Source organism: Netta rufina (genome assembly GCF_964035555.1).
Source record: "Netta rufina genome assembly, chromosome: Z".
Taxonomy (NCBI): Eukaryota; Metazoa; Chordata; class Aves; order Anseriformes; family Anatidae; genus Netta; species Netta rufina.
Window position 1 is genome coordinate 48,049,150 of NC_140126.1, and position 26,785 is coordinate 48,075,934.

Consider the following 26,785-nt stretch of genomic DNA (forward strand, 5'->3'; position numbering starts at 1 on the left):
TTGCCTAATAGTACACTGAAGAATTAAGGTGAGAATGAAGGCACTATCTGTATGAGGCCCTCCTGTCTGCACCTCTTTCCACTAAAATGAAATGAAAAAGATGCAGAAGAGGGAAGAATACATTTATAATTTAAAGAACCTTTGGTTCTGTTCATGAACTAGATCTTTTGGTGTTTCTTCTTACAGAAACTGAGCACATTTAAGAGAAACGAAGATCAAAAAGAACCTTTGTATTAATCAGGTGTAGGCCCTTCCAACCCCAGAACTCTCTCAAGCTTGCGTTTACATGAGCAGTTTCAATTTTTACCAGGCTAATGCTAAAATTATATACAGCCAACTAGTTCACATATGCAGCTCTGCTAAATCTGACATGCTTTACCCAAAACAGAACATTTACACTGATTTCTTACCAGTCTCACAGGTAAGATAAAGAACTACCACCATGAAAGCTAGAAAATAGTGAAGTGTTTATTGAAGGCATCCTGGGTACGCTGCATTAAAGCCTCCTGTGGAATTCAGGTTAAAACATAAGCAACTGGCTTTTTTTTTTTCTTTTTTCTTTTTTTTTGGGGGGAGGTATTGAATAAGTAAATAAGTAATAAAGCTTAATAGTTGACATAATACTTGCATATAGCTACTCAATGTGGAGTTCTTTTGAACAGCCATCCTAAAGAAGCCTGTGAGGTCTTTAAACATGACCGTTTGTTTTCATGATGCTTACAACAGGATTGCTTTCAGCATAGTGTATGTTTTATCTCCTAACAATACACACTTCAATATGCTTTGTATTTATTTTGAGATGTTCAGTCAAGAAGAAAATAAAACACTTCTATTTCTTTTAATATTGTGGTTTTTAAGTCCAGAGTGAATACAAAGCCATATATTCACCTTCAAACTGTAAACTAGTTCAAGAATTAGTCAATGTGTATTTTCACATTTATTTGGGATAAGAGTAGTCAGTCATCAGTCAGTATTTCACAGTTGTGCAACACAATTCCATACCACAATCCAATTAGATTAAAAAAACATCCCAAAAATTTAAAAACAGTAAACATACAATTTTTGCTGGTGTTGCTGAATAAACAAATCGATCATTAAGTAGAAAGTTGACAGCTTCAAGCTTATCCAAGCTACAAAACCCTGAGACACCCTGCAAGTGTGACTCCACGCATTTATATACAACTGGACACACACAGAGTTTGCATATAAAATGGCAGGAACACAATTACTACTTTGTTTAAAGAGCTGGAGGTTCATTTTTGTTATTCTTCTGTGCTGAAGTAAATACTCGGCTTAATTTTCAACGTAGCACACATTTGCTATACAGCTGAATTCCAAACTGAACTCAAGGGATTTGGTCACTACCAAGGAATTGTGGCTCAACGGGCACAAAAGAAATTTCTTGGATGTTTTTTTTTTGTTTGTTTTTTGTTTTGTTTTTTTTAAGTACAGTACTGGTGACAGTTCTTCTGAATTTAGATCTGTACCTGGAATTAGAACACTGCCTTTTCAAATCACACTTGCCTTCACATTCTCCTTGGCATCCCTGTGCAAAGATTAACCAACCTCCTTTTGCTAAAGAATACTCTTCAAAGTAGTACTTTCCAAAGAATCGAATTCTGTAAAAATAGTTTAATACATTCTAAAAAATGGCACATCAAATAAAAGATTCCTCTGAAAAGATTAGAGTCTTATAAAATATAACATCTCAGAAATGTTAAAGTTCCCAGTTCTGAGCTGTGTATGACTTGCAACTGCTTCACATCACATGTAAAAAAGAAGCAGCAAATTTCAGCATTAATAAAACAGTTTCAGTGCTTCTGGTATTAACTGTTCTTCCCCAATAGCACCAGAAGTAACTGCTAAAAACTAGTATTGGTATTTATTAACAGCGTGTACAACAGAGCAGAACTGATGATAGACAAGATAAATACGCTGTCCAGTATTCTTTTTGAAAATGTTTGATAGTTTGGCTTTGAAAAAAAAAAATTATGCTTGGATGGAAGTGCAGGCAAAGATGTCTCATCCCAGTCAAACTGAAAGATATTACAAACCACATAAAAATCACATATGTAACATAAAAATATATAAATATCAAACGCTTGCAAATAAAGTGTCAAAGTGAGCCAACAACAAAAATATTGGTGTTTCTATCTGCTAACAGTAAAGATTTTTAAAAATACTAGTAAAGTACTCTTATTTTGAAAAATAGGAAAATGCAAAAAGTATTTACTTAAGTGAAGAAAATCTAGACCAGTGCAAAGTGAATTACAACAGTAATTCCATTATTTTTCTAGTTAAAGGCATTAGTTTGGTACATTTTCATGGTTTTACAGTGTGATGTGATTAAGCCTTAATCAGGTGATGACTAACTAAAGCCTTTCTTACTTGAGACATTTTACTGTGAACACTTGGCAGTTCAAGTTCATGTTATCCAAATGAAACACAAGAATCAAGAAAAAAAAAAATGAAACAAGTGATAAACCAGAAAAAATAGCAAAGCCGATTATCACATTTTGAAACTCTTTTTAGCATGTAAGCATTTAAAATTACTAATAAATAAAATTAAAATTGAGTAAACTTACAACCACTATAAAAAAATTGTACTTTTACACTTAAAAATCCAACATGTTCATACAAACATCTGAACACATTCCAGAAGCAAACAAAACGCATTCTGAAGGCAAGTAACACCACCATATTACACAGCCCTACTCTCACCTCATAAAATATTCTTTAAAAAAAAATTCTCAATCAGCCTAATCTGACATGGAAATATCTTTGCAGGTTATCGAGGATTTTAAGTCACTTATTCTGTTTTCTTTGCCTGTCTCTTCTTAACACCATCATTGGACTGTTCAGAGGAAGACTGGTCACAGACTGAAGAGCCATTGGAAGATGTAGCACCTTCGCTCTTCATTTTGGGTGGAGTTTTTGGCAAGCCGAAGAATATATAGCCTAATGCAGACTCAATGGGAGCAAATGGAGACGTTGCAGATCTTGTCAACATCATTTTTACCTATGAGTAACAAGGAATGGTCAAGTTGCATTAAAACTTTTAATGACTTCACAACAGTTTGAACACAAGTTCTATACTGAACCAATGTACAGCATTCCAAACTTGCTACATCATAACAAGAGTCTACGGAATGAAGGGAAATATGGTCATTTTAGGTTGAAATCATCAGTGAATGCTTCTCTTCCTGACCTACACTCTTAAAAAAAAAAAAAAAAAAAAGTAAAACACTTTTTAAAGTTTTTTTTTTAAACTTTTATTTGTTTAGGTGAAATATCAGCTTAAAGTCTTGGCTCCCTAAAGAAAATTCTCTAGAATTAAACTCATGAGCAACTTCACAGAAATGAGACTGGAAACCACCACTTTAAGATATTTTCTACTCTGCTCAACAGCAGCTCTGAAGTTTTAAAAAATTCTAGCCTTCTTTGAACTCAGAGACTACACTCTTCTTATTAGCTAATAAATCTCAAGACAAGCATCATCCTGGAAACAAACATGACTAAAGGGGTCAAAGCCAGAAATTAAGTGATGCTGTGTAAGAAAATACCATTATTTACCTTTAATACATTAACTTCACTAATTTTACAGCAATGTAAACATACATAACTTATACATAGACAAGAACCTATTTGGTTTGTTTTGCAAATCCACAGATGACTGCACAGGTACAAGATGGGCATTAAGCAGCTAGCAACAAGCAGAGAACAGGACAGTTCTTCTCCACATACATGAGCTGTCTGAGATTGTGGACATTAAAACCTACCATATCAACTGTTGGGTGCCAATATTCCTGATTCCTTCCCCCTCCATACACTGAACCTATCAGCATAGGTCTGTTCTGTCTATGTGTAAAAGACTAAACACAGGTTTAAGGCAGTAGCAGCTGTCCTCCCCTTCCAAAAGCAAGCATTATAAATTGCAGTATTATGTTTGAGGACACGTTTTGCTCTGAAATGCTGAAAAAACATATTTTTTTGTTATTCTGTTATTTGCAACACTTTCAAATTCTTACCTTGGAAACTACAAGAAAGATGGTGTACAAAAACATGAGGTTGTGTCTTGCTATTGGCAAGTATTGGCTATGCTGAAGAGTGAAGAGAACCGCTCCTATCAAAGTTACCTTCACTGGGCTGGAAATCAAACAAACAACGTTAATTTCTCTTCCCTACTCCACAGTGAAAGATACCATGACCTAACAAACACTAAATGTTCTTAGCATGCAAAGCAATTACTTCTGAATAGAACACATGTATACTTGCAGTTATGAGGTCCAAACCCTAGGTATTATTAAACTAAGACCTTCACTTTATGTATTATTATGCTTACAGCATTGTGGACAAGCATTAAGTTCAGCACTGATTTATACACCCAGCAAACTCATATTTGACAAATCCTCTTCAAATCAAAATGCATTCCGATGTCTCTATTCAGTCTCTACATATCAGCTTGCTCTTCCTCTTCTCCCAATGTGTCTTAATGAAGAGTTAAATTACAAAGCTTGCGCTACTCTAGCAGTGCTTAAAAATACATTCTCCTATACTCTAGGTGTTAATTATTCCAAGCAGCTGCTGCAGGTGTCAAAGAACAACTCCATCCATGTCTCATTCCACTATGATACTCCACCAGTTTTAGGGTTGTGGTCTGCTGATGCTTGACTTGAGCCAGGTCAAGTATTGGTATCACATACCAATCTTGTTATGTTACCAAGTTTCACCAAAACAGCTCTGTTGACTTGCAACATGTGAAGATTTACAGTTTCAATGTACTTTCATCACAGTGGTATATCACTTGACATGTATGCAGTCAGAAAACAAAAGAATATGAAGAGAGAGGAATAAAATACTGGCACAAGAATTCTGCACTTAAGCTGTATCTATAATAGAAGGGCAACATTCCTGTTACCACAAAGCATCTATTCATAGACAAATCCTTTAGTCTTTTCAGTAACTCACAGATTTCTGCATTTACTTCCTGCTTAACAAAAAACAAAACAAAACAAAAAACTAATTCTGTGTAAAACTATCTTATCTGATTGCAGAATATTTTATCCTTTAAATTTCATAACTTACTTCTATTTAAGTTTTACATATTGAACAGAATTTAGAAAGAACAGTACTTTTTGAGCTATTTTGAGTCTCACATCCACCACAGAAAAGCAGGATATATGCTAATCAGTAATCAATGTTCTAATGCTGCACCTGTAAACACAGTGCTATTACTAACAGTGACTACTTTCTTCTGGAAGTCTGGTAAAAAGACTGCAGACACCTAGGCACTGACTGAGGACAAGTAATTCCCTTACAACTTCCTCTTCCGTTATTCTCTATTCCTAAGAGTAGCTGCAGAAAAGATTTTTTTTTTTTTTAATTATTGTTTCTAAAGACTTGAGAGTTACATGGGAAAGATCAAAGCCATTTTGGGAAATTACTAAAATGAGCTTATCTTAACTTACAATAGCTTGTGGCTTTCTAGCCTGCCTCAATATTCATTTTACTGTCTAATCTAGAAGCCATGTAATTTTCCATTCTTTGCTTCTGCAAGAGAAGGCACTTTTCTTGTTTTGCAGTATAGAAAAGATGTGTTGCTACTTTTTTTTGCTATATTGAACAACCAGTTTGTACCTTCTCAAATAATCAATATCTTTGGAGGAAAACAGTGCTTGCAGAGGAAGCAAGAGTGACAATACTCAAAGAAAGCCATATTGATGATGTTCAGAACATGCACTAAAAACACAGTCCTTACTCATATACTTGTAGTACCACTGGCCTTTCATTTTGGATAGAAAACCATGTCCCTACAAGAGAAACTGACTCAATAATGTTTACCAATAAATTCCAACAATTTTCTAGCCATAATTTTTATTGACTTCTTCCAACTTGGTATTCTTGTGCTGCAAACCTAAAATGACCAAAACATTTGCTAAAATTATCAAATATCAACAACCAATCTTTCATATGACAAATATCAAGCATCTATTACAATTGAATTTTTATTAATATTTTCAATCTTTAAATCTGAGCCATTACATGTGAGTGTCAACATAAGGAATTAGTAAAACAGCTGTTAACAGATTGAACTTCATTATAAAAAACTTACTAGGACATCTTCAGTAGTTCATTAGTTTCAGGTTTCCACACTCCTCTCACCAACTGCTCGAAGTTGGAGATTAGGCCACCACCAGCTCCTGAAAATCCAGAGATTAACAGTAAGCCTCTGCTGGCATGCTACCACTGCTGCACAGCCTACTACTGCTCCCAGCAAAACTCATTACACCAGCTGCCAAATGTGGCACCCAAAGCTCACACTTAAAGAGATTAATTGAATCTTTCGTATGTGCATGACTTGAGTGACCAATAAGAAACCTCAGAGGTTTAGCTACTTAGAAAGAACATAAGGTTCACCTTTTTGTGATAATATCTGAAATGACACACTGATCACTGCAAACAAATGTTTGAATTGACAGAGAAAATCTCCAGAGAGGCTTGTATCATTCCATTATTCTTGTAAGCATCTAAGTACAGAGAGTGTCACTATAAAGTAGGAGGATTCTCCACAGGAAAAGGGTGGATATGTTTTTACGTTAAAAAAAGGCAAGACATAAGCAAGTGTTAGACACTCAGGCCAACAAGATTGATCTGCATCATAACCTGTAAAACTAATGCAATATATCTTCACGTTAACATGTTGTTTCCCAAAGCACAACAGCATTAGGCGGATAGAATCAGGAGCTGCTTTACTACATCCTGAAATGGTTCTGGTTTCGTGACTGTAAACACAGCTGCTAGGGAGGGAGCTTGCAGAGACATATTCCAAACAGCAGGCAGGCAAGAAGGGTCATTCCTGTGTTTAAAATCAGCTCCTGTTAGCAATCCCAAAAGCTAAAAATACAAGCTCTCTTCTTCAGCCACATCCAAGGAAAACAGTTCTGAAGAGATACGATGGAAAATTTAGTGACAGCACTGGAGCTACATGGGAGATTTACTTCTTTATTGCCATCAGTCGCCCATTCTGAAAGTCCTCAGAAGACCTTCCAAAGGGACAAGATGAACTTCCCTTGGAGTCATGCAATGTCACCCTTAATCCAGGCAGAAAAACTGACTTCTCCCTTGAGGGGATAACGGACTGCATTAGGACCTTAGGATCATACCCACCACAGCAAGGAATGGTGCTACAGATATGCTGAAAGGCTAAACATTTAAATACCACTCCAAAACTTCATAATTCATCAGAAGAAGTTGTTATATATGTTACCTCTGGCCCAGCCCACAGCTATCATGACAAGCCAGGCGTCTTCGAAGTGACTGTCTGCATGTGCAACGCCAGCCACTATTTTCCAAGTCCTAGTCACTTCTTTCATTCCTGCAACTAGAAGCCGAAGAGGGAGAAATGCAAAGCACCGGCAGAATATGTCTTCTGGGCAGTAAAAGACAAGATACCTGAAAATCACAACGAAAAAAAAGTGTTATGAGCTTTCAAAAGCTTTTCCTAAGGAATTCACTTTCTAATACATTTAAAGATATTTCTGGAATACGACTAGCAATATTTAATATATTACTGATAGCTCAATGCCTTATACTGCACATAGAGAAAATAAATGAAATGCTTTTGAGTATGTTTGAGCTGTTGCACCAAAATCATGAAATGATATTTAACAGTGTACTTGCTGCAACGCTGTCCCAGCTAAGAATTTATTAAAGTACATCAGAAAGATTTACATTTTCACACAATATCCCAGGTTAGAAAGAACCCACAAGGATCATCAAGTCCAACTCCTGTAATTCCTTTTATTGTTGTATAGTTTATATATCATATTTACATAATAAAAATTACTGAATTATTGTCACACCTTTTTTTTACAGGATTAAATCACATTGGTTAAATTACTTGCAGACACTATCCTTTCCTACTGATAGGTACATGGAATTATATAAGTTCAGCAAGAATGCCTCCACTTGTTAGAATCACGTCAGATGAAATGCACAGCTATTTTCAAACCCATTTCACATCTTAGTAACCACAGATTCTAGCTTTTCCAGCTTGCCAATTACAAGCACATTTATTTTTTCAAAGCGTTAAAAGCAACCCAAAGGTGTACTCAATATTTAATATCTTTTTCCAACTTGTTCTCAAAACAAAGTAAAGATGGCTAACAATGAGGTCCTAAGCTGACAGTAAATCTTAAGTGAATAGATTATGCAGTGCTTTATTTTATCTCCTCAGTCTCAAATTTCAGTTCTTAAACAGACAAAAAACATCCAAAAAACCATCTGTATTAGCACAGGAATAAGACAGCAATAAGTAAGTGGTGAAGGCAGAAAAAGCCTCTAAAAGATGGTAATGTCTTTTCTAAAAAAAATACTTGCCTCTTGGTTTAGGCTTCTGAGCTCAATCCTATCTACCAAAAACTTCTAAGGCTGTATCTTTTTCCTCAGGCAGCAAGGCATAGATGCACCCCTTTATCTAGTTTACCTTATTAAAACTAGTGGCAGACACCATAACCAGGAAGACTCATGCTTCTTGGTTAGAGATTAAAAAGCATGAGAGCACTTGGGTGTTTTGTTGTTTGCTTGGTTGGTATGTTTTTGTTTGGTTTGTAGTTTTGTTGTTTTCCTCAGAAAAAAATGCTTATCCTTAACAGCAGAATGTCAGGATGCTTCCTCCACAGGAAGGCAAAATTTAACTGAAGTCCTATCCTAATTGTATATTTGCTTTTGCTGCAGTGTATACAGTTTCTTGTCATGGCAAACTTATAAAGCTTTTTTTTCTTCAAGACCTCCCACACTGAAGCATGCAATAGCCTACTTCTCACATACAAGGAAGTTATTGGAATTTACATTAATAGCTATGTACTGCTTCAACAGTCAGTTTTAGTATTACTTTTGAATAGCTTACATTCCTTCCCCTTTTTCCTATTGTAAATCCAACTGCCTTTGTAGCAATGAAGCTTCAGCTGGTATTAATTCAAGGATGTATACAGAGCATGTACTTTAATGGCTACTGCTAATAGCCATTTAAGCTATGTACTCAGAGAACACTAACCAGAATCAACTTACAATTGCAAAATGTGGGTTTAGGACACTGAAGCGCACATAGCTGGATTTGTCTGGAATAGCACGGCTATGCTACCATACCGTTTTTGTCTATAATTTCTGCTAGCAACACTTGCTAACAGTAGGTGTCGCTGTCCTACAGACTATTTAGGAGCATCTCTCCAGCACAGCACAACCCCTTTTATTTTCCAGTTTTATGTGTAACTTGGGGAATTTTGTTTCATGTGATTTGAGACCAAGAATTAAAGCCATTATACTAATGAAGAGAGAACTTTGTAAAACTAAGAGCTTGAAGGGTTTCACAACATTCACAGGTTCTTCTTAAAACCTCATTTTATTTGAGCATAGCAGGTCAGATTTGCCCGTATTAAGTTCAAATGAAAGCATGTTCTGTTCACCTGTACTCCTAACTCAAGTATCATTTGTTAAAATAAGCAGTCATGTTGCCCACACCAGACTACTAGGAACCAGAAGCAGATTCCATAAACTTTGTTGTTCTGCATGTTTAACTGTATATTACTCATTTCACTGATTTGCTTCAATTAAATTTGTCTGCCATCTTCCATTGCAACATGAAGACCAGAACGCTAAAACAGATACACACATATAAATATTTACTTTCATTTTAATGAATTCACAATTATAAATCTTAAGTGGCAACAAGGAATAGATACTGAAGGATTTCAAGCAGCTAATATTCTTCTAATATAGGAATTTAGATTTTTAAATTCAAAAAATCCACAGCTGATCCCAAATTTTGTTGAAGTAGAGGGTTTTTCTCTATGATCGCTCTCTGGAATAAATGAACTCCACTGCAAGGCAACCTTTGTATGAAAATATTATTTATGAAAGTATTATTTATGAACTCCAAAACAGGCCAAATTGCTGCCACACACATACCTGACTTCCCATTCAGCTCTCTACTGGCTTTCACTATCACCCCATCCATTTGGGAAAACAGTTTGGGAAAGGGCAAAAGATTAAAAAAAAAAAAAAAAAAAGATGTCAGAGAGTAGAGACCAAAAGATAAAAAGATCCATGCCTTAGTTTACCAATCACAGAAAAGTGTAGGAATTCTACTTCAGCCAGGTTCAAAAGCTGTCACTGGCAAAACTAGATGGCACTTATGAATTCTTTATATTCAGAAAAGCAATAACTCGAGTCCATTTTATTCCAGAACACATTTTCATCTACTTGACCAGGAATACTATAAAAATCTAAGAAAAGTCTAGTGACTGAGTATTTCATTATCAACAGCTCATAAAAGTTGCTCTTATGAAAAGAGCACATTTCACTCCTACAGAAAGGGTTCATACCATTTTTTTGCTGCAATGACTTCTCTGACGGAGTGACAGCTTCTAAATCCATGACATTTTTAAGTTGAGCTTCTGATTTACATGGAAACTTGCTGGTATAGTCTTACTATTTACAGTCAAAGTACAGTTTCCTCTAACCAATAATACTCGTCTAACTCAATCGTGGCAGCTTACCAGACTGAAGATGCCAGTAGAATATTCGTGCCTTTTGCCAAAAATGCTACTGGAGGTTCTCCAAGCATCAAGGAAGACAAAACAGAACCACCAAAGCAACAAAGCATAGCACTAAACCAGCAGGCAAACGGACTTCGGACTGAAACATCTACAGCTCCTAAAACAAACAGAAAAGAGGCATAAACAGAAACAAACATTGGAGAATCATGTCAAGTCTTAAGTCATCATTTTTCAAGTCATGCAATCTTACATCGTTTCTTTAGATCATGAAAAATCCTGCAGAAATCTGTAGGCCTTCACAAGAAAAGGCCTCCTAAAATAAAAGTTTCAGATGACACTGACTTCAGTATGTATTACCTAAATAAAAGAGAAAGACTGACCCTGTGTTCTCTCAGTATCTTTTGTGGGTTGGTTCAGTGTAGCTACCTGGCTACCAGGAAGCAAAAACTTTCAGAGCACAGCTGAGACGGTTCATTGCTAAAAATTTGTTGCAGGTACAAAGCTGCTTTTTAATTTGCACTAAGTACATACAATTGGCCTTGCTGTCCTAAAAAGGACAGGTATTACAACAGATACTTTTTGAAGGTTACGCTACAGCTTCCAATTCTGCTTTTGAATCTTTATGAATACAAGGTCACTGTTTTTTGTGTTTGCTTGTTTTTTTTTCCCAATACCCTCCTAACAGTGTTCTCTGGGCAACTACCCAATGCAATTAGGCAAATGTTTCACCCGCAGTTCTGAGCAAATAAAAAAGGTTACTCAAAGTCTTATAATACGGGCTATGAACATGATTAGAGGACTGGAGCACTTGCCATATGAGGACAGGCTGAGAGTGCTGGGCCTGTTTAGCCTGGAAAAGAGAAGACTGAGGTGAGAGCTTGTCAATGTGAATAAGTATCTGAGGCAAGGGTGTCAAGTATAGATCTGGTCTTTTTTCAGTTGTGCCCAGTGACAGGACAAGAGGCAACGGGCACAAACTGAAGCATGGGAGGTTCTTGCTGAACATGAGAGGGCACTTCTTTACCGTGAGGGTGACAGAGCACTGGGACAGGATGCCCGGAGAGGTTGTGGAGTCTCCTTCTCTGGAGATATTCAAGACCTGCCTGGATGCCATCCTGTGCAACGTGCTCTAGGTGATTCTGTTCAGCAGGGAGTTTGGACTAGAAAATCTTCAGAGGTCCCTTCCAACCCTGCCCATTCTGTGATGCTCATTATTAAAAGCACCAACAAGCATCCCGGCTTATATTGGAAGTAATGTGGCTGGCAGGACTACTGAAGTGACAGTCCCTCTGTACTTGGCCCGGGTGAGGCCACACCTTGAGTGCTGTGTTCAGCTTTGGGCCCCTCATTACCAGAAGGACACGGAGGCCCTGGAGCATGTCCAGAGCAGGGCTATGGAGCTGGTGACGGGCCTGGAGCACAAGGCCTGTGAGGAGCGGCTGAGGGAACTGGGGGTGTTTAGTCTGGAGAAGAGGAGGCTCAGGGGAGACCTCACTGCTCTCTACAGCTACTGCAGAGGTGGCTGTAGCGAGGCAGGGGTTGGTCTGTTCTCCCAAGCAACAAGCAGTAGGACATGAGGAAATGGAGTTGCTAGTGGAGGTTTCAGTTGGGTATTAGGAAAAATTCCTTCACTGAAAGGTTTGCGAAGCATTGGAACAGGCTGCCCAGGGAGGTGGTTAAGTCACTGTCCCTGGGGGTATTCAAAAGGCATGTAGATGTGGTGCTTAGGGACATGGTTTGGTAGTAGACTTGGCAGCGCTTAGTTAATGGTTGGACTTGATGATCTTAGAGGCCTTTTCCAACCTAAATGATTCTATTATTCCACTAAAAGCTTGTTAAAAGTTTCATTTATTTTGTTATCTTTAGAATCTTTAAAATTAATCATCCTTTTAAAATTGCAATTCACGTATGCCAGAAGAATTCTCAGTATCAGAAGATTATGCTGGAGGAAAGGGAAACCTTAACGTGCTTTAAGGGGAAACAACTCTTTATCAAAACAGAAATATCTTGAAATAGTTGTTTTGACAACTTTATTTCCTTCCACTTCAGGAGTCCATCACTGCCACAGCTTCCCCTTTACAAAGATGCAGAGCTCCGTTTGCATGAAATAGTTACTTTTTTCATAGTCTAAAGGATGAAGGTTACCAAATCAAGGATGAAACCTATGGTCCGCACCAAAAAGAAATGTGATGTTTGATTAACAATTCAGAAGATAAGCTTTTGGATTTTCAAGAACTTTAGTGGGAAAATAAGGTTCTTACCAAAGATGAGATGCTCAAATATTTCAATGAGAATACAGCACTCTCACTATAATTCACTTTAGATAGAAATATTGACAAGATTGTTCTAGTTTAGTGTTGCTACAGTACTACAGCACAAAGTGGCCATTTAGAGGAGAAACATCCCAAACTTTATGGGGTAACAAAAAAAACAGGTAATGGCCGCAGCCACTACAGATCACAAATCACAAGAGATCATGTGCTGCTACAAGAGGCGAATATTGATAATACATCAGCAGCTGCATTATACACAATCTTTAACTCTTAGCCTGATGTAGTACAGGAAGTAGTCCGTATGGTAATCTGATTTTGGACCAAGACTGGTAACCATATTATGACAGGAGGTTCCACATGCAAGAATTGTCAGCGTCCAGACCGCACTTAAATCTTACACTTCTGACATCCATCAGCAGGTGGGTCTGTACCAACCTCTTTCTTTAGTATGAAGCTTCTCACCTTGCATTAGCAGAGAAGTAATCATCTTAACATCTTACTGGTGGCCTCCATGAGAAGACTGCATTACCCTCCTCCCTCCCCACAAATGCAGCATGGCCAAGAGCTAGCTAACAGAAAGCTTAATTCACTTCACCAGGCATTTGGTCAGATTATTGATTTGGTCACTTCTTTTTTATAAAATCAATTCAATTAACTATTAGAGCTGTTTTAAAATCAGTTAGCTGACTGTTCTCTTTTCAGCTTTATTCCTCTCCCTTTCAGCAACCACTGCTTCTCCACTCTTGCTTTGCCCCATGACTAACAGCAATTTCCAGTTTTTAGGCCACGCACACTAATGACTATTATTATTACCAGATTGCCCTCTACACAAAAGCTTGTAAATTTCTTCAGTAAGCTATTAAAGGACCTCACGATTATTTTTGTTGGTCAACAGAATTGTCTTGGCTCATGCACCATTATTTTGTAATTCCATAGCTGCTTTCTAACAAGGAATATAGCCAACATAGAAAGCAAAGGGTCAAAAAATGCTGATACTAATTTAAAGCACATCTTTTTTGCACTGCTACCTAAATTATAAATGAGATGTAGCCTTTCAGAAAACAAATTTAATTTTCAATAGGTCACATTTTTAAACAAGAGGTCACTTATATTTGTCCTCTGATGCATCACATAGAAATAATGAGGCATCATGCAACCACAGAGGATATCATCTGCCAAAAGGCCTCTAGTCCTGGTGCATACATTAGAAAGCACAGATACAGTTCCAAAGTACAAGGACTACTGTTGAATGCAGTTGTAAATACTATTTCTAGATAATTGTAATAAAAGCCTTGGTGGCTAGCTCTTTCTGTAAGTAAGGTAAGATCTAATTTATGCTTCCCAATGTGTTCTGAACATGCAAATGATCGTACATACCACATACACATCTAAAGAGCAAACCTAAAGGACTTGTAGAAGTTTTTCCACCACCCCTATTCAACTGTACATACCATGAATTAAGCTAAAGCTTTCACAGTCAGATTTAACTCAGCAAAACTACGCCAAAAAGCAGTAGCTCTCTTCAGATAACTTGGATCACATCACAGAAAACTTCCAAGACCAAAACCAGCACATTCCTTCCAAACAATGCTGATCCTCAACCCTCAACACCTTTTGATGCCTCTCTGTCCCCAAAAAGAAAATTGACCCAAAAGAAAACTCCAACTGGAGCTACAAATGAGTAATTCTTAAGCAAGCTGAAATGTACTAATGAAGAACTTCCAGTTTAACATGTGAAAAGCAACATGTTGGTTGTCACCATGGTAGTTGTCAGCACCCACAAGACAGCAAAAAAATTTAATTGAAAGAACTGGGAAAAATCCCAGTTGGTAGGTGCTCATCCATGATGCAAATGCCCACACTGACTCTGAGTTTAAGGGTTGGCATTTTAATGAGATAGTACTCTGGGATAAAACAAATGTGGCTCTGACTTGACCACAGGCTTCCTACATGCTCAGACAATTACCCAAGTATCCATTTGTGAAAGAAAGCTACACTTCAAATTTCCAAGAATACATGGTAATACCTAAGAAATAAAAGATCAATGATAATATTAGCCATCCTCACAGAATCACAGAATCACAGAATTTTCTAGGTTGGAAGAGACCTCAAGGTCATCGAGTCCAACCTCCAATTTCATAATGGCTGCTATTTCAATTATGATTTAATGTTCAGTTCAAACCGCTTGCGAGCAAGAAACAGAAGAGCACGCAGTCACCTGAATTAAGTTATTAACAGTGACTATTAGAGAATACTCCAAAGTTCTGAACTTTCCAGCTGTTAAGATGAGAAGGAAAAATGTTTCACTTTCACTGTCCCAAAGTGCTGTCTCACTAAAACTGCTATGTTACACGTCAGCAAAGTAGATCAATTCCTCCCACCCCAGTCCCCAAATCTGCATCCACTTCAGAAGAAAGTTTAAAGGTGGTGCATTATAATGTCAAATTCCTTTGGACAGAAAGTCTCTTCTCAAATGAAAGAGTTGTATTACACAATGTCTCATGTCAGCACCCAGAAGCAATTTTCGTAGTAGTAACAAGATCTGTTGAAGATGCCAGCATACATAAACATTTTATATCGGCCTTTACAATTTGCCAAGTGCACTTACTCAGCAGGAAGTAAAAATTCACCTTGGCACATTTAGGAAGTGACCAAAGCTCTCACCAAACAGAGTGCTGAGCCTTAAAAATTTGAAGCAAGCAGTAACTCCCAAATCTGCTCTATAATCTCAAAAGCCAGCTCAGTTTACTACACCGTCACCAGCTGGGATGCAAGGTTACCACAACTGTCCGAAGTCACTTCACAAGTAGCTACTCTAAACACCAAAATGAGGCACGTCTCCGTGCTTATGACAACTAGAACTAGGTTTGGGGCTAACAATGACAGTGGAAAAGATTTTCTGGGGCAGAGCAAGGAGAGATTGAAGCAGAGAAGTGTCACTGTGTGCACTCATACCGCTCCCAAAACATTGGCAGTGAAAAGCTTTCCCAGCTTAACTGTATGAGATATGAGTACAGTGTGAAGTCATTAACTAGAACACACCCAGCCCATGACAATCCTGTGGCAGGTCTCCTACCAGAGAGAATTGCCTGAGCACCTTTCTGCTTAACCAGGACACCAGAGGGATATTAGGGGGCGAGCAGAGCAGCTCCTTGCACCCCCCGTAACAGTGCCTGGCAGCGAGGTGCCAGCCTGCCAGCCGCACTCCTTCCCTCCACGCAGAAACCCGATTTCAGAGGTTTCTGCCCTTTTATTTCTGGGACGTTTTAAGCCTTCCAACTGTGATAAGATCTCCAGCAGCCGCCTGGGCTGGCTTCCCTTGTGCCCCTAGTAAGGAGGAGGCAAGGGGAGCTCGGCTGGAGGCAGCCAGCGTTTACAGACATGCGGCTTCACCAGCACCGCAGGCCGTATTTCCACGCTGAAAGAAGAAAAAAAAAATGAGAGAGAAAAAAAAAGGGGGGGGGGGGAGGAGGTGGGGGGCAGAGCCCTCGAGTGCCTCAGTCCCCCCGCAGCCCACCCCGCTCCCCGCGGGCAGCCCCCCGCCATTTCGCGCAGCGGCTGCGGCTCCGCCTCGCCTGGCCCCGCCCGTCCCCGGCAGCCTTCCCCGCTCACCCCGCTGCTCCTTCAGCGCCATGACGGAGGCCACGTAGTGCGCCATGTCGAAGAAGGGGAACATGGGCAGGTGGGAGAAGGCCAGCGGCACCTGCCCCAGCTCCATGGCGCCCGCGGCACTGCCTGGGCCTCGGCCGGCGCCGTGCGGCAGGGGAGGAGCGGCGGTGCCCGGCGAGCTGCCCGCCCCCGTGCCGGGCTGCCCCCGCTGTCCCCTCCCCGCTGGCCGGGTGCTCTTTTTTAGCGCTTTCTGCTGGAAGATGTTTCCCCAAAACCCGCTCATTCATCGCATATTAAAGTCCTGTCAGCCTTCAGTGTGGTATACAGCTGTCGTGGTTCCGCTCGAGTGGGCAGCCGAGCTCCACCACAGCCGCTCTCTCGCTCCCCCTCCTCAAAGAGGAACGGGGAGAAAATATGTGAAAAGGGGCTCAAGGGTTGAGATAAGGACGAGAAAATCACGCAATAATTATTGTAACGGGCAAAACAGACTCAGCATAAGAAGATAGTAAGATTTATTGCTCGTTACTAACAAGCTAGAGAAGTGAGAAACAAAGGAAAAAAAAAAAAAACAAAAGCACCTTCTCCCCCCATCCACCCTCTTCCACCTCCTCCCCCCGAGCGGCGAAGGGGAACGGGGGAATGGGGGTTATGGTCAGTCTACAGCACTTCTTCTCTGCCGCTCCTTCTCGGTCACTCTTGTCCCCTGTGCTGTGGGGTCCCACCCACGGGATGCAGTCCCTGATGAACTGATCCGGCGTGGGCTTCCCACAGGCAGCAGCTCTTTCAGAACTGCTCCAGATATGGGTCCGTACCACGGGGTCCATCCCTCAGGAGAAAACTGCTCCAACCTGGCTCCCCTACGGGCAGCAGCTCCTGCCAGGTCACCTGCTCCTGCGTGGGCTCCTCTCCACGGGCTACAGGTCCGGCCCGGAATCTGCTCCGGCAGGGGTCTTCCACAGGCGGCAGCCTCTGTCGGTGCAGGGCCACCTGCTCCACCGTGGTCTCCCCCACGGGCTGCAGCGTGGAACCTTGCTCCACCGTGGTACTCCATGGGCTGCAGGGGGACATCCTGCTTCACCATGGTCCTCACCACAGGCCGCAGGGGACTTCTGCTCCGGCACCTGGAGCACCTCTCCCCCTCCCTCTACACTGACCTTGACATGTGCAAGGCTGTTCTCTCACTCCCTTGACTCTCCCAGCTGCTGTGTGGCGCAGCGCTTTTTTCCCTGTCTTAAATATGCTCTCACAGAGGCGCAAAACAACATCGCTTATTGGCTCGGATCTGGAAAACAATGGGGCCCTTCCCAAACATGGGGCAGCTTCTAGATCTTTCTCACAGAAACCACCCGAAACCACCCCTATGGCTCCCTGCTACCAAAACCTTGCCACGTAAACCCACTACAACAGCTGATTCCCTTCCTCTTCTTGTGCTGCCAGCTTGAATGCTCACCGTCTCCATTAAGTCTCTCCTTTGCCTTTTTTACAGCGTGGTGGTATTTCTGCTCCCTGATCAATTTGTGGTTGGTTTTAGTCCCCAGAGCCTTTTCTACGCTACTGGTCATTCCCTACCACAGATCCACACAGGTACAGGGCACTGTGCTTAACAGGTATAAGTGTGACACCTTGCCTTTCCCCCTTTTTATTTTATTTTATTTGTTTTTCAGTTCATCAGGAGTACTTAGAACTACAATCCCGTCCTCCAGCCTGCGTTCCTTCTCAGGTTGATGTCATCTATCATCATCTGCCTAATAACTACCAAGAGCATTCACATATCCCAGATCCTGGTCAGACCTCAGCAGAAACCCTTTTAATACACGCGTAAACCCATTTTGACAGTGAAACCTGTTGTTACCTGTTTTATTTTCTAAAAGTAGATTTCTAACCAGTTTTGCATTACACTATAAAAACAACAAAAAAAAAACTGTCCATGAGCTTCTCAAGTGAAATGTTTTCAAAAACTTCTGCCTTCAAGATACACAGCATCTTCTTTGTCCACCAGACTGGCTAACTGGTGATAGAAGGCAATTACATTGAGGTGGCACTGTTTTTCACAGATCTATGTCAAGGATTTTCGGCCTTCTCATTTTTTTAAGTGAGTTAACTTTTTTTTTTTTTTCCCCTCTCGCAATGAAACTTAAGTTTAGCGGCTTATGATTCTTTTAAGGTTCTTCCTACTACAGGAAGGCACTGTTTTTGTCTTTGAATTTGATTTCCACAAGCTGCTAAAGAGAACAGTTAATGGCTCTAAAATTGACACACTGTATGAAATTAATCAAGCTAAGCAATCTGAAAACACGTATGTTCAGCTGGTGCTCTCAAACCTGTTCTTTCCCTCCTAAGAACTAAGTTCAGCAAATAACTGGAATAACAGTTGGACCATTTTTAGGGAAATGTTTATGCAGGAAGAGAGAGCAAGCACCTAAACTATCCCTAGAATGACTGTTCTGCTGTGTGAAAAGTAAGCCATTTCTTTGTTTTTGTTCTTATGAGTACCTTATACACAGAACAAGTTTTCATTACTCTCAATGCCTCCTCCTCTTTGTTTTTCCAGTGACTCATTTTCTCATTAATGCTAATACCACATGATTATACCTAGTTTATGCTTTCTGGACATTTTCATTTTGCATTTTATCTACATTAAAAGCTCATGATTCAGCCAAAGTGATCTTATTAGTCTTATTATTAGCATTTATAATTCTTACTTCCTATTCTGTTTAAGTGCAGACATGGAAATCACAGGTTATTTTCTAGAGTAGGATATTGCTTTGCCACGGTTAATAGATGGTAAAATGTAACAGATTAGTAAGCCATGTTCGCTGACCTGTGGCAGAAATCAGTTCAGTGTTATTTTTTCTCTCACTGAATAGTGGCAAGAGTCCATGCAGCTGCAGCAATAAAGGAATTTCTGATAGGGTTTTATAGGATGAAACGATATTCTGCCTACAGGCTTCAGAAGTACTGATCATTTCTACTCCTTGCAGTACTGTTTTATGGCCACCGAGTGGCATCAGGTTCATTACTAGAAAGTAAAAACAATTCAGAGTATCTTTTGTGTGATCAAGGGGAGGGAGGGAAATAAAATACCAATGACCACAACAAAGTGACATGAAAGAAAATCTTAGTTTGGGCCATCAGCATGTGGCAGTGCCTACACTGCAGCAATGTCTACCGCTGTGCCTGCCACTCATGTAAATAAAACCAAGTTTTCTAAAACGCTAGCAATGCTACCAGTCCTATCATGTGGTAGATCTGGCAATGGCTACCTGAATCTTTACTCAGATCCTCAAATACATACTGCATCCTCTTCTGGGAGCTCTTTGCTGCACCTGAAGCATTTATTTCCAAGGCAGAGTTAGCTACTGTGAAGGTGAATCACCAGAAGACACCCTTGCAGCCATTAGGTGGGAAACGTGTTAACTGACACAGCTACATGAGAAAGAAGTTCTAGCATACTTTCTACCTCCAGTACCAGCAGGAAATAAGAGGAAATAAAAAGTATTTCTGAGCTTGCTGCTAACCAGGGAGAGATTCCTGAGATTCCTATACATTCAAGGTAGCAATTCTCTGTCTCACCAGTGTGTAGGACAGAGGCACCAACCAAAGAGAAATCAGATCAAGGAACATGGTCTGTGTAATAAAAGTAGAGTAAGAAATAAGAAAACTTAAAATTGGTCATTGATTTTCCAGCTGTCCCAGATGTTTCAGAGATAATTTAAAGATAAGAGAGGATAAGCACCTCTGAAATAATCCTGTTCATCCTTGGATCAAATATGCTGATACTGAGAGAACTCTAGCAGTGTGAGAGAATGGTATTAGTTTGCAAGCTAGTTATATTTGGTGTGTGATTGTGTGTGTTACCTAGTTATACATTTGTTCTGTGTTTTTTTTCTGATTTTAAACTGGAAGGATAGATCTGTCTTCCCTCATTTTGAAAAGGGGAGAAAAGCAAGACCCAGGAAACTACAGGTGAGTCAGTCTCACCTCTGTTCCTGGCAAGATCATGGAGCAGATCCTCTTGGAAACTACACTAAAGCACATGGAAAATAAGGAGGTGACTGTTGAGAGCCAGCATGGCTTCACTAAGGGCAGGTCATGCCTGACAAACCTGGTGGCTTTCTGTGATGGGGTTACAGCATTGGTGGATAGGGGAAGAGCAACTGATATCTACCTGGATGTGTGCAAAGCATTTGTCATTGTCCCCCATGATGTCCTTGTCTCTAAATTGGAGAGAAGTGGATTTGATGGATGGACCATTCGGTGGGTAAGGAATTGGCTGGCTGGTCACACTCAAGGAGTTGTGGCCAACGGTTCAACGTCCAGGTGGAGACCAGAAACAAGTCGTGTTCCTCAGGGGTCAGTATTGGGACTGGTGCTGTTTAACATCTTTGTAGATGTCATGGGCAGTGGGATTGAGTGCACCCTCAGCACATTTGCTAATGACCTGGACAGGCATGAGAGGTGGGGCTGAGCAAACCTCATGAGACTAAGACTAAGTGCAAGGTCCTGCATCGCAGTCAGGACAATCCCAAGCACAAATAGAGGCTGGGCAGAGAATGGATTGGGAGCAGCCCAGAGGAGAAGGACCTGGGGGTGCTGGTTGACGAGAACCTCAACACAAGCCAACACTGTGCGCTTGCAGCCCAGAAAGCCAACCGTATCCTGGCTGCACCAAAAGCAGCGTGGCCAGCAGGGCTGGGGAGGTGATTGTCCCCCTCTGCTCTGCTCTCCTGAGACCCCACCTGGAGCGCTGTCAGCTCTGGGGCCCCCAGCACAAGAAGGACATGGACCTGTTAGAATGAGTCCAGAGGAGGCCACAGAGATGATGAAGGGTCTGGAGCAGCTCTCCTATGAAGACAGGCTTGAGGGAGTTGGGATTCTTCAGCCTGGAGAAGAGAAGGCTCCAGGCAGACCTTACAGCAGCCTTCCAGTACCTAAAATGGGCCTATGGGAAAGCTGGGGAGGGACGCATTGTCAGGGGGTGTACTGATAGCACAAGGGGAGGATAAGGGGTAATGGTTTGAACCTAAAAGAGGGTAGATTTGGATTAGATATAAGGAAGAAATTTTTCACTCAGAGGGTGGTGAGGCCCTGGCACAGGCTGCCCAGAGAAGCTGTGGATGCCCCATCCCTGGAGGTGTTGAAGGCCAGGCTGGATGGGGCTTTGGGCAACCTGGTCTGGGAGGAGAAGTCCCTGCCCATGGCAGGGGGGCTGGAATTAGATGGCCTTTGAAGTCTCTTCCATCCCAAAACATGCTGTGATTCTATGACTCCATGATTTCTTGTTGGTAGGCTAATTAAATAAATAAAAACAAAAAACTGAGCATGCTGTGCATATAAGAAATGTAAAGATGGACTGATTAGAATTCGGCTGTGTTGTTTGAGTGTAAAGCTCAATATTGACACAAAGCAGAAGCCTGACCTGATTCTCTTGCCCAAGGAATGTTAGCATTACCTCAAAAAATATCACTCTAGACACTTGCTGGTTAGCTTCCCAGCTTCCAGATGTGCCAGAGTATATTTTGGCAGGATTAATTGTCCTTTCCAACATGATACTCATAAATTAATACAAATATTTTCTGAATTTTCTTCAGAAAACATTCCAGCTATTAATGAAGTTGCCACATTTTTAATTCTGAAACAGCTGTGAAAGTTTGAGATCTTAGCATGTTTGTCTGCTGTTCTTGATGGCTGCCTTCAAGCATGTCATAATTGATCTTGGATGTACAGTTATTCTTAGTCAATTCCAGTCAAAGCTGAATCCACCACAGAGCATTAGGCAATAACAGAGAGAAGTAATGAAGAAAGTTGATCTTAAAGTGAGTGCACGTTCAAATCCTTATTTCCACAGAGCATGACATCAGTAACCTTTTACTCCCTAGATCTTATAAAAACTGTGGATAACCTGAGCTGGAGCTGTCATACCTGATTCACTTGATGAATTCATTTTATATGGCAATTACGCCAATTTAATTTTTGAAGAGAAGGTATGTGTACCTAGCACAGAAACATGGCCTGGTTTCCCGCTGATGAAGTTATTGGTAAATGTGGGATATGTTTATTTCTCAATTACTGTGATTCTACAGGCCTTGACTTGGAATGTAAAGGTGGAGCCTTAGGTAAAAAACGGCAGGCATTACTTAATGATCAGCGTGCCTCAAAACTCATACACCTGTACTCTATTTCCTAAAACAAGGGAATTCGAACTATTCCTACTCTATGGGTTGCTAGATTTAAATTGCCTTTTTTAGACAATTTCTCAAACTCAAGTCTATGCATCAAAATGAAGTCAGGTTAAAACAGCAGTCTTTGCTGCACGCAGAAATGGACCTTCCCATTGTCTGCTGTAATCCGACCTTGCCTGTGATTTGTGGTCATCCACTATATCTAGAAGATTTGGTCACTTGACTCCTGAGTGCTCCATTTTTTCATCCCTGTTTAGATTTCAGCCTTTGCATAGCACATCATGTGCTTTAGCAGCTTAATGCAGCCCAGGATCCTGTTGGCCACCTTTGTGTCACGCTGCTGACTCATGTTCAACTTGGTGTCCACCAGGACCGCCAGGTTCTTTTCTGCAGAGCTGCTTTCCAGCTGGGCTGTCCCCATCATGTCCTGATGCCTGGGGCTGTTCCTCCCCAGGTGCAGGACAGCTTATTAAACAGGGATGATTTCTAGAGTGGGCCTGAAATCTTATTTTTCTTTACCTCACAGCTGCATCATTAGATGTATCACTCTATGCCTTGTTCACAGGACTTAGGTTCCAGCACTCTGCTCACAGGATCGAATTGTTAATGTTCATAGGGACCCCTGGAGACCATCTGGTCCAACCCCTCCTGCTCAAGCAGGGACACGTAGAGCAGGTTGCACAGGACCATCTCCAGATGCCTTTTGAAGATCCCCAAGGAGGAGACTTCACAGCCTCTCCGGGCAACCTGTGCCAGTGCTCAGTCACCTGCACAGTACAGAAGTGCTGATGTTTAGATGAAACCTATTATGTTTTAGTTCGTATGCAACTCTTGAGTAGACGGGATCACCTCCTTCGATCTGCTTGTGATTGCATAATGCAGCCACGGATCCTGTTGGCCACCTTTGTGGCACATTGCTTGCTCTTTTTCAACTTGGAGTCCACCAGGACACCCAGGTCCTTTTCTGCCAAGCTATTTTCCAGCTGGGTGGCCCCCAGCATGTCCTAGTGCCTGGCATTATTCCTCCCCAAATACAGGACTTTGCAATTCTCCGTGTTGAACTTCATGATACTCCTGTCAGCCCACTTCTCCAGCCAGTCGAGTTGCCCTTGTTAGGAGCATGACCCTCAGGTGAATCCAACACTATCCCCAGTTTTGTGTCATCTGCAAATTTACTGCGTGTGTGCTCTACCCCATCATACACATCATCAATGAAGATGTTAAAAAGGACTGGACCCAGGCTGGACCCCTGGGATACTCTGCTCATTACCAGCCTCCAACTGGACTTTGTACCACTGACCACTGCCCCCTGGGCCTGGCAACTCAGACAGTGTTCAACCCGCCTCACTGTCTGCACACCCAGCCCACACATCATAGCTTCTCTGTAAGGATTTTATGGGACACAGTGTCAAAGGCCTGACTGAAGACCAGGAAGACAGTATTCACTACTCTACCCTCATTGATCAGGCTGTTCATTTCATTATAAAAGCCTGTCAGGCTGGCCAAGCAGGACTTTGTTTTGGTGAATTGCTGATGACTACTGGTGATTTTCTTCTCCTTCATGTACCTGGAAATGGTTTCCAGGATTCGCTGCTCCATCACCTTCCCAGGTAATGACGAACTGAGGTGAGGCTGACCAGCCTGTAGTTTCTCTGGTCCTCCTTCTTGCCCTTCTTGAAGGTAGGAGTGACAGTCTTTAGTGTCTTATCTCATTCACCATGCTTGACTAAAAATAACTATTGTGTGGTCTCACAATGATATCTGCCAGCTCCCTCAGCACTTGTGGGTGGATCCCCTCATGGCCAGTTTGATTAAGTATTGCCCGACCTGATCCTCTTTCTCTAAGGACACATCTTCCTGCTGCAGTCTTTCCCCCTGGTCCAGGGAAGTCTACTAGCAAAGACTGAGGCAAAGAAGGCGTTCAGTACCTCAGTATTTACACTGTCCTGTTCAGTCAGGTTTCCTGTTTCATTCAGCAGGGGGTCCACGTTTTCTTTAGTTGTCCTTTTGTCACCTTCTCTTGTTCCAGGCAAGGTTCAGAGATGGCTTTCCCGTCACTATCGGCAGGCAGCAGCACATCGGAGTGCTGCGGTGCTGCTCTATTCCTACAGTGCTACATGGCTGCAGTGTTGGTCGTTATAATGACTTGTGGTTCAGCTCCAACAAGGATGGCAACAGCACCTTCTCTCTTCTCTAATTACATATATGATTCCCCAGAGTGTGTGCTCAATAAAAAATCTTCACCTTCCGTATTTTTATCTCTGTCGTTATAGTTAATTGACCAGTCTGACTTTGTTCTCCAGAAGGTGATAGTCTGTTCTGGACCTGGAAGCCTACTTCTGGACCTGAGAGCCTGCTGAAATTAGGCCTACTACTGAAGACCTACTTCAGCTAACTTCCTGGGAATTTTCCAGAAAAATTCCGTGTTACTAGTAGTCACTGCTAGCTAGTTTCAAGGTGATTGCCAGTAATGGTTGTCAATACATTCCATAAATATTTCTGTTACTTTAACTGTTATTGCATAGTATAATGTATTATTATATTAATTAGAAGTTTCAAATGGGGCTAAAGCCCACTGAATTAAACACAGTATCAGTATACAACAAGAGAAATATGCTTGCTTTCTCTATACTTACTCTCTATAAACAAAAAGTCAGGAGAAGCAGTGGTCTCAGCAAGGTCATCCCCCAGGTTAGGAGAAAACCGAGGTACCAGAGCAACACATTCTCTGGATTACACTACTTACCACGTTTAGCTCTTTTGTCAAATCCTCAGCAGCCTGATCTTGCCTAATACCTGCTGAACAAGGGAAGAAAGGGATACAGTAAGACCTCGTACAGTTCAGATCACCATCCAACCTAAATACCTCTATGATTCTATTCCCCTTGCAAGAAGTCCTGCTGGATGCACTGTCCTGTGTGTGCTAGATCCACTAATAGGGCATAAGCACAGGTCTTTAAAGTTCATTAGATAACAGCAGATTTTAGATGGTTTGGTACCTTCAAATATCTGGCCTGAAGGTAGCACAGGGTCTGGAATTATGGTTTGTCTGTTATCAAGCTATTTGCTTAATCAGATGTATTCATGTACAATATGTAAAAATACCCTTTGGTTTGGCTCATATCTGATCAGCTTCTGTGTTTCCCAGGGAAAAGAACAACAGGGGATATTTCCATGTGTATTATGAACAGAGGCTCCAATCAGCATGTGGTAATTTCAAAAAGCATATTTTATACATTCACACTTAATCTGTTAATATTGCCTTCCTGATTTTTTCTCTGCTTCTTCGTTTAGTCATTCCACTCACAGTTTTATTTAGAGCTGGTTTTGTTAAATACTGATATATATGTATATTATAATGCACTACTACATGTTCAGCGAATGAGATCTCACATATAGAGGAGCAATGCTAGCAAGATATTAATTTCTACCCTATCAAATAACCTCAATGTAATCTCCTCTCTGAAATGTAATGCAAATGCAGCTGAGTTCAAGACTGAACCTGAGATGACAGCTTTAAGACAGTCATTTTTCCTCCTCCATTTGCTTTCATAAAATGGTGTCCTGAGATATTCTGCTTAGGGCTGCAGGACTGAGCGAATAGTCTGCTCTGCATGAGAAGGGGGAGCTATGCTATTTAAGGTGGAGTACAGAGTAAATGTCTTTCTTCCATTTTTCCCTTTTCCTCCCAATAGCAAATAATTTGTTGTCACCAGAGGCAGGAGCTGTTTCTCAGAAACCACCATTCTGAATTTCTGCCTGAAAGGGGTGCAGAACAAAAAAAAAAAAAAAAAAAAAAAAAAAAAAAAAAAAAAAAAAAGCCATTAAGGAAATGCTTAATATTCCCACCATACTCTTTTGGGTAGTAAAAAGCAATATTCACCAGATTTTTAGGGACAGCAGTTTCAGGCCCATCACTCGCTGGAAGAGTTGCAATGTCCCTTTCTCTCTCTCGTCATCTCTGCAGGTTTGCACATACACGCTGCACTTTAGTGATGTGTGGAAGTGAGATGCCTCCTTCCAGCAGTTACCAGCTTGGAAGACAAAATGTACTTCAGGTCTGTCTGTGACAAATACAGTTAGCAGAGGCAATGGTAGAGCTGTGCATGCTCACACCATTCAGAGAACCTGAGCTCACACCAGTGCTGCAGCAATGTCAGTACTC

General features: G+C 41.0%; 1 protein-coding gene across 1 annotated transcript; it reads right to left on the bottom strand.

The window, feature by feature from the left end:
• Nucleotides 1–924: 924 nt before the first annotated feature.
• Nucleotides 925–16,582, bottom strand: TMEM38B (transmembrane protein 38B). Its single transcript, XM_084304840.1, has 6 exons — nt 16,442–16,582; nt 10,557–10,713; nt 7,268–7,452; nt 6,113–6,200; nt 4,029–4,146; nt 925–3,019 (listed from the first exon to the last, which is right to left on the bottom strand). The coding sequence occupies exons 1-6, from the start codon at nt 16,545–16,547 to the stop codon at nt 2,810–2,812; spliced, it is 864 nt and encodes a 287-aa protein (XP_084160966.1). The 5' UTR covers nt 16,548–16,582; the 3' UTR covers nt 925–2,809.
• Between the last annotated feature and the right edge of the window lie 10,203 nt (nt 16,583–26,785).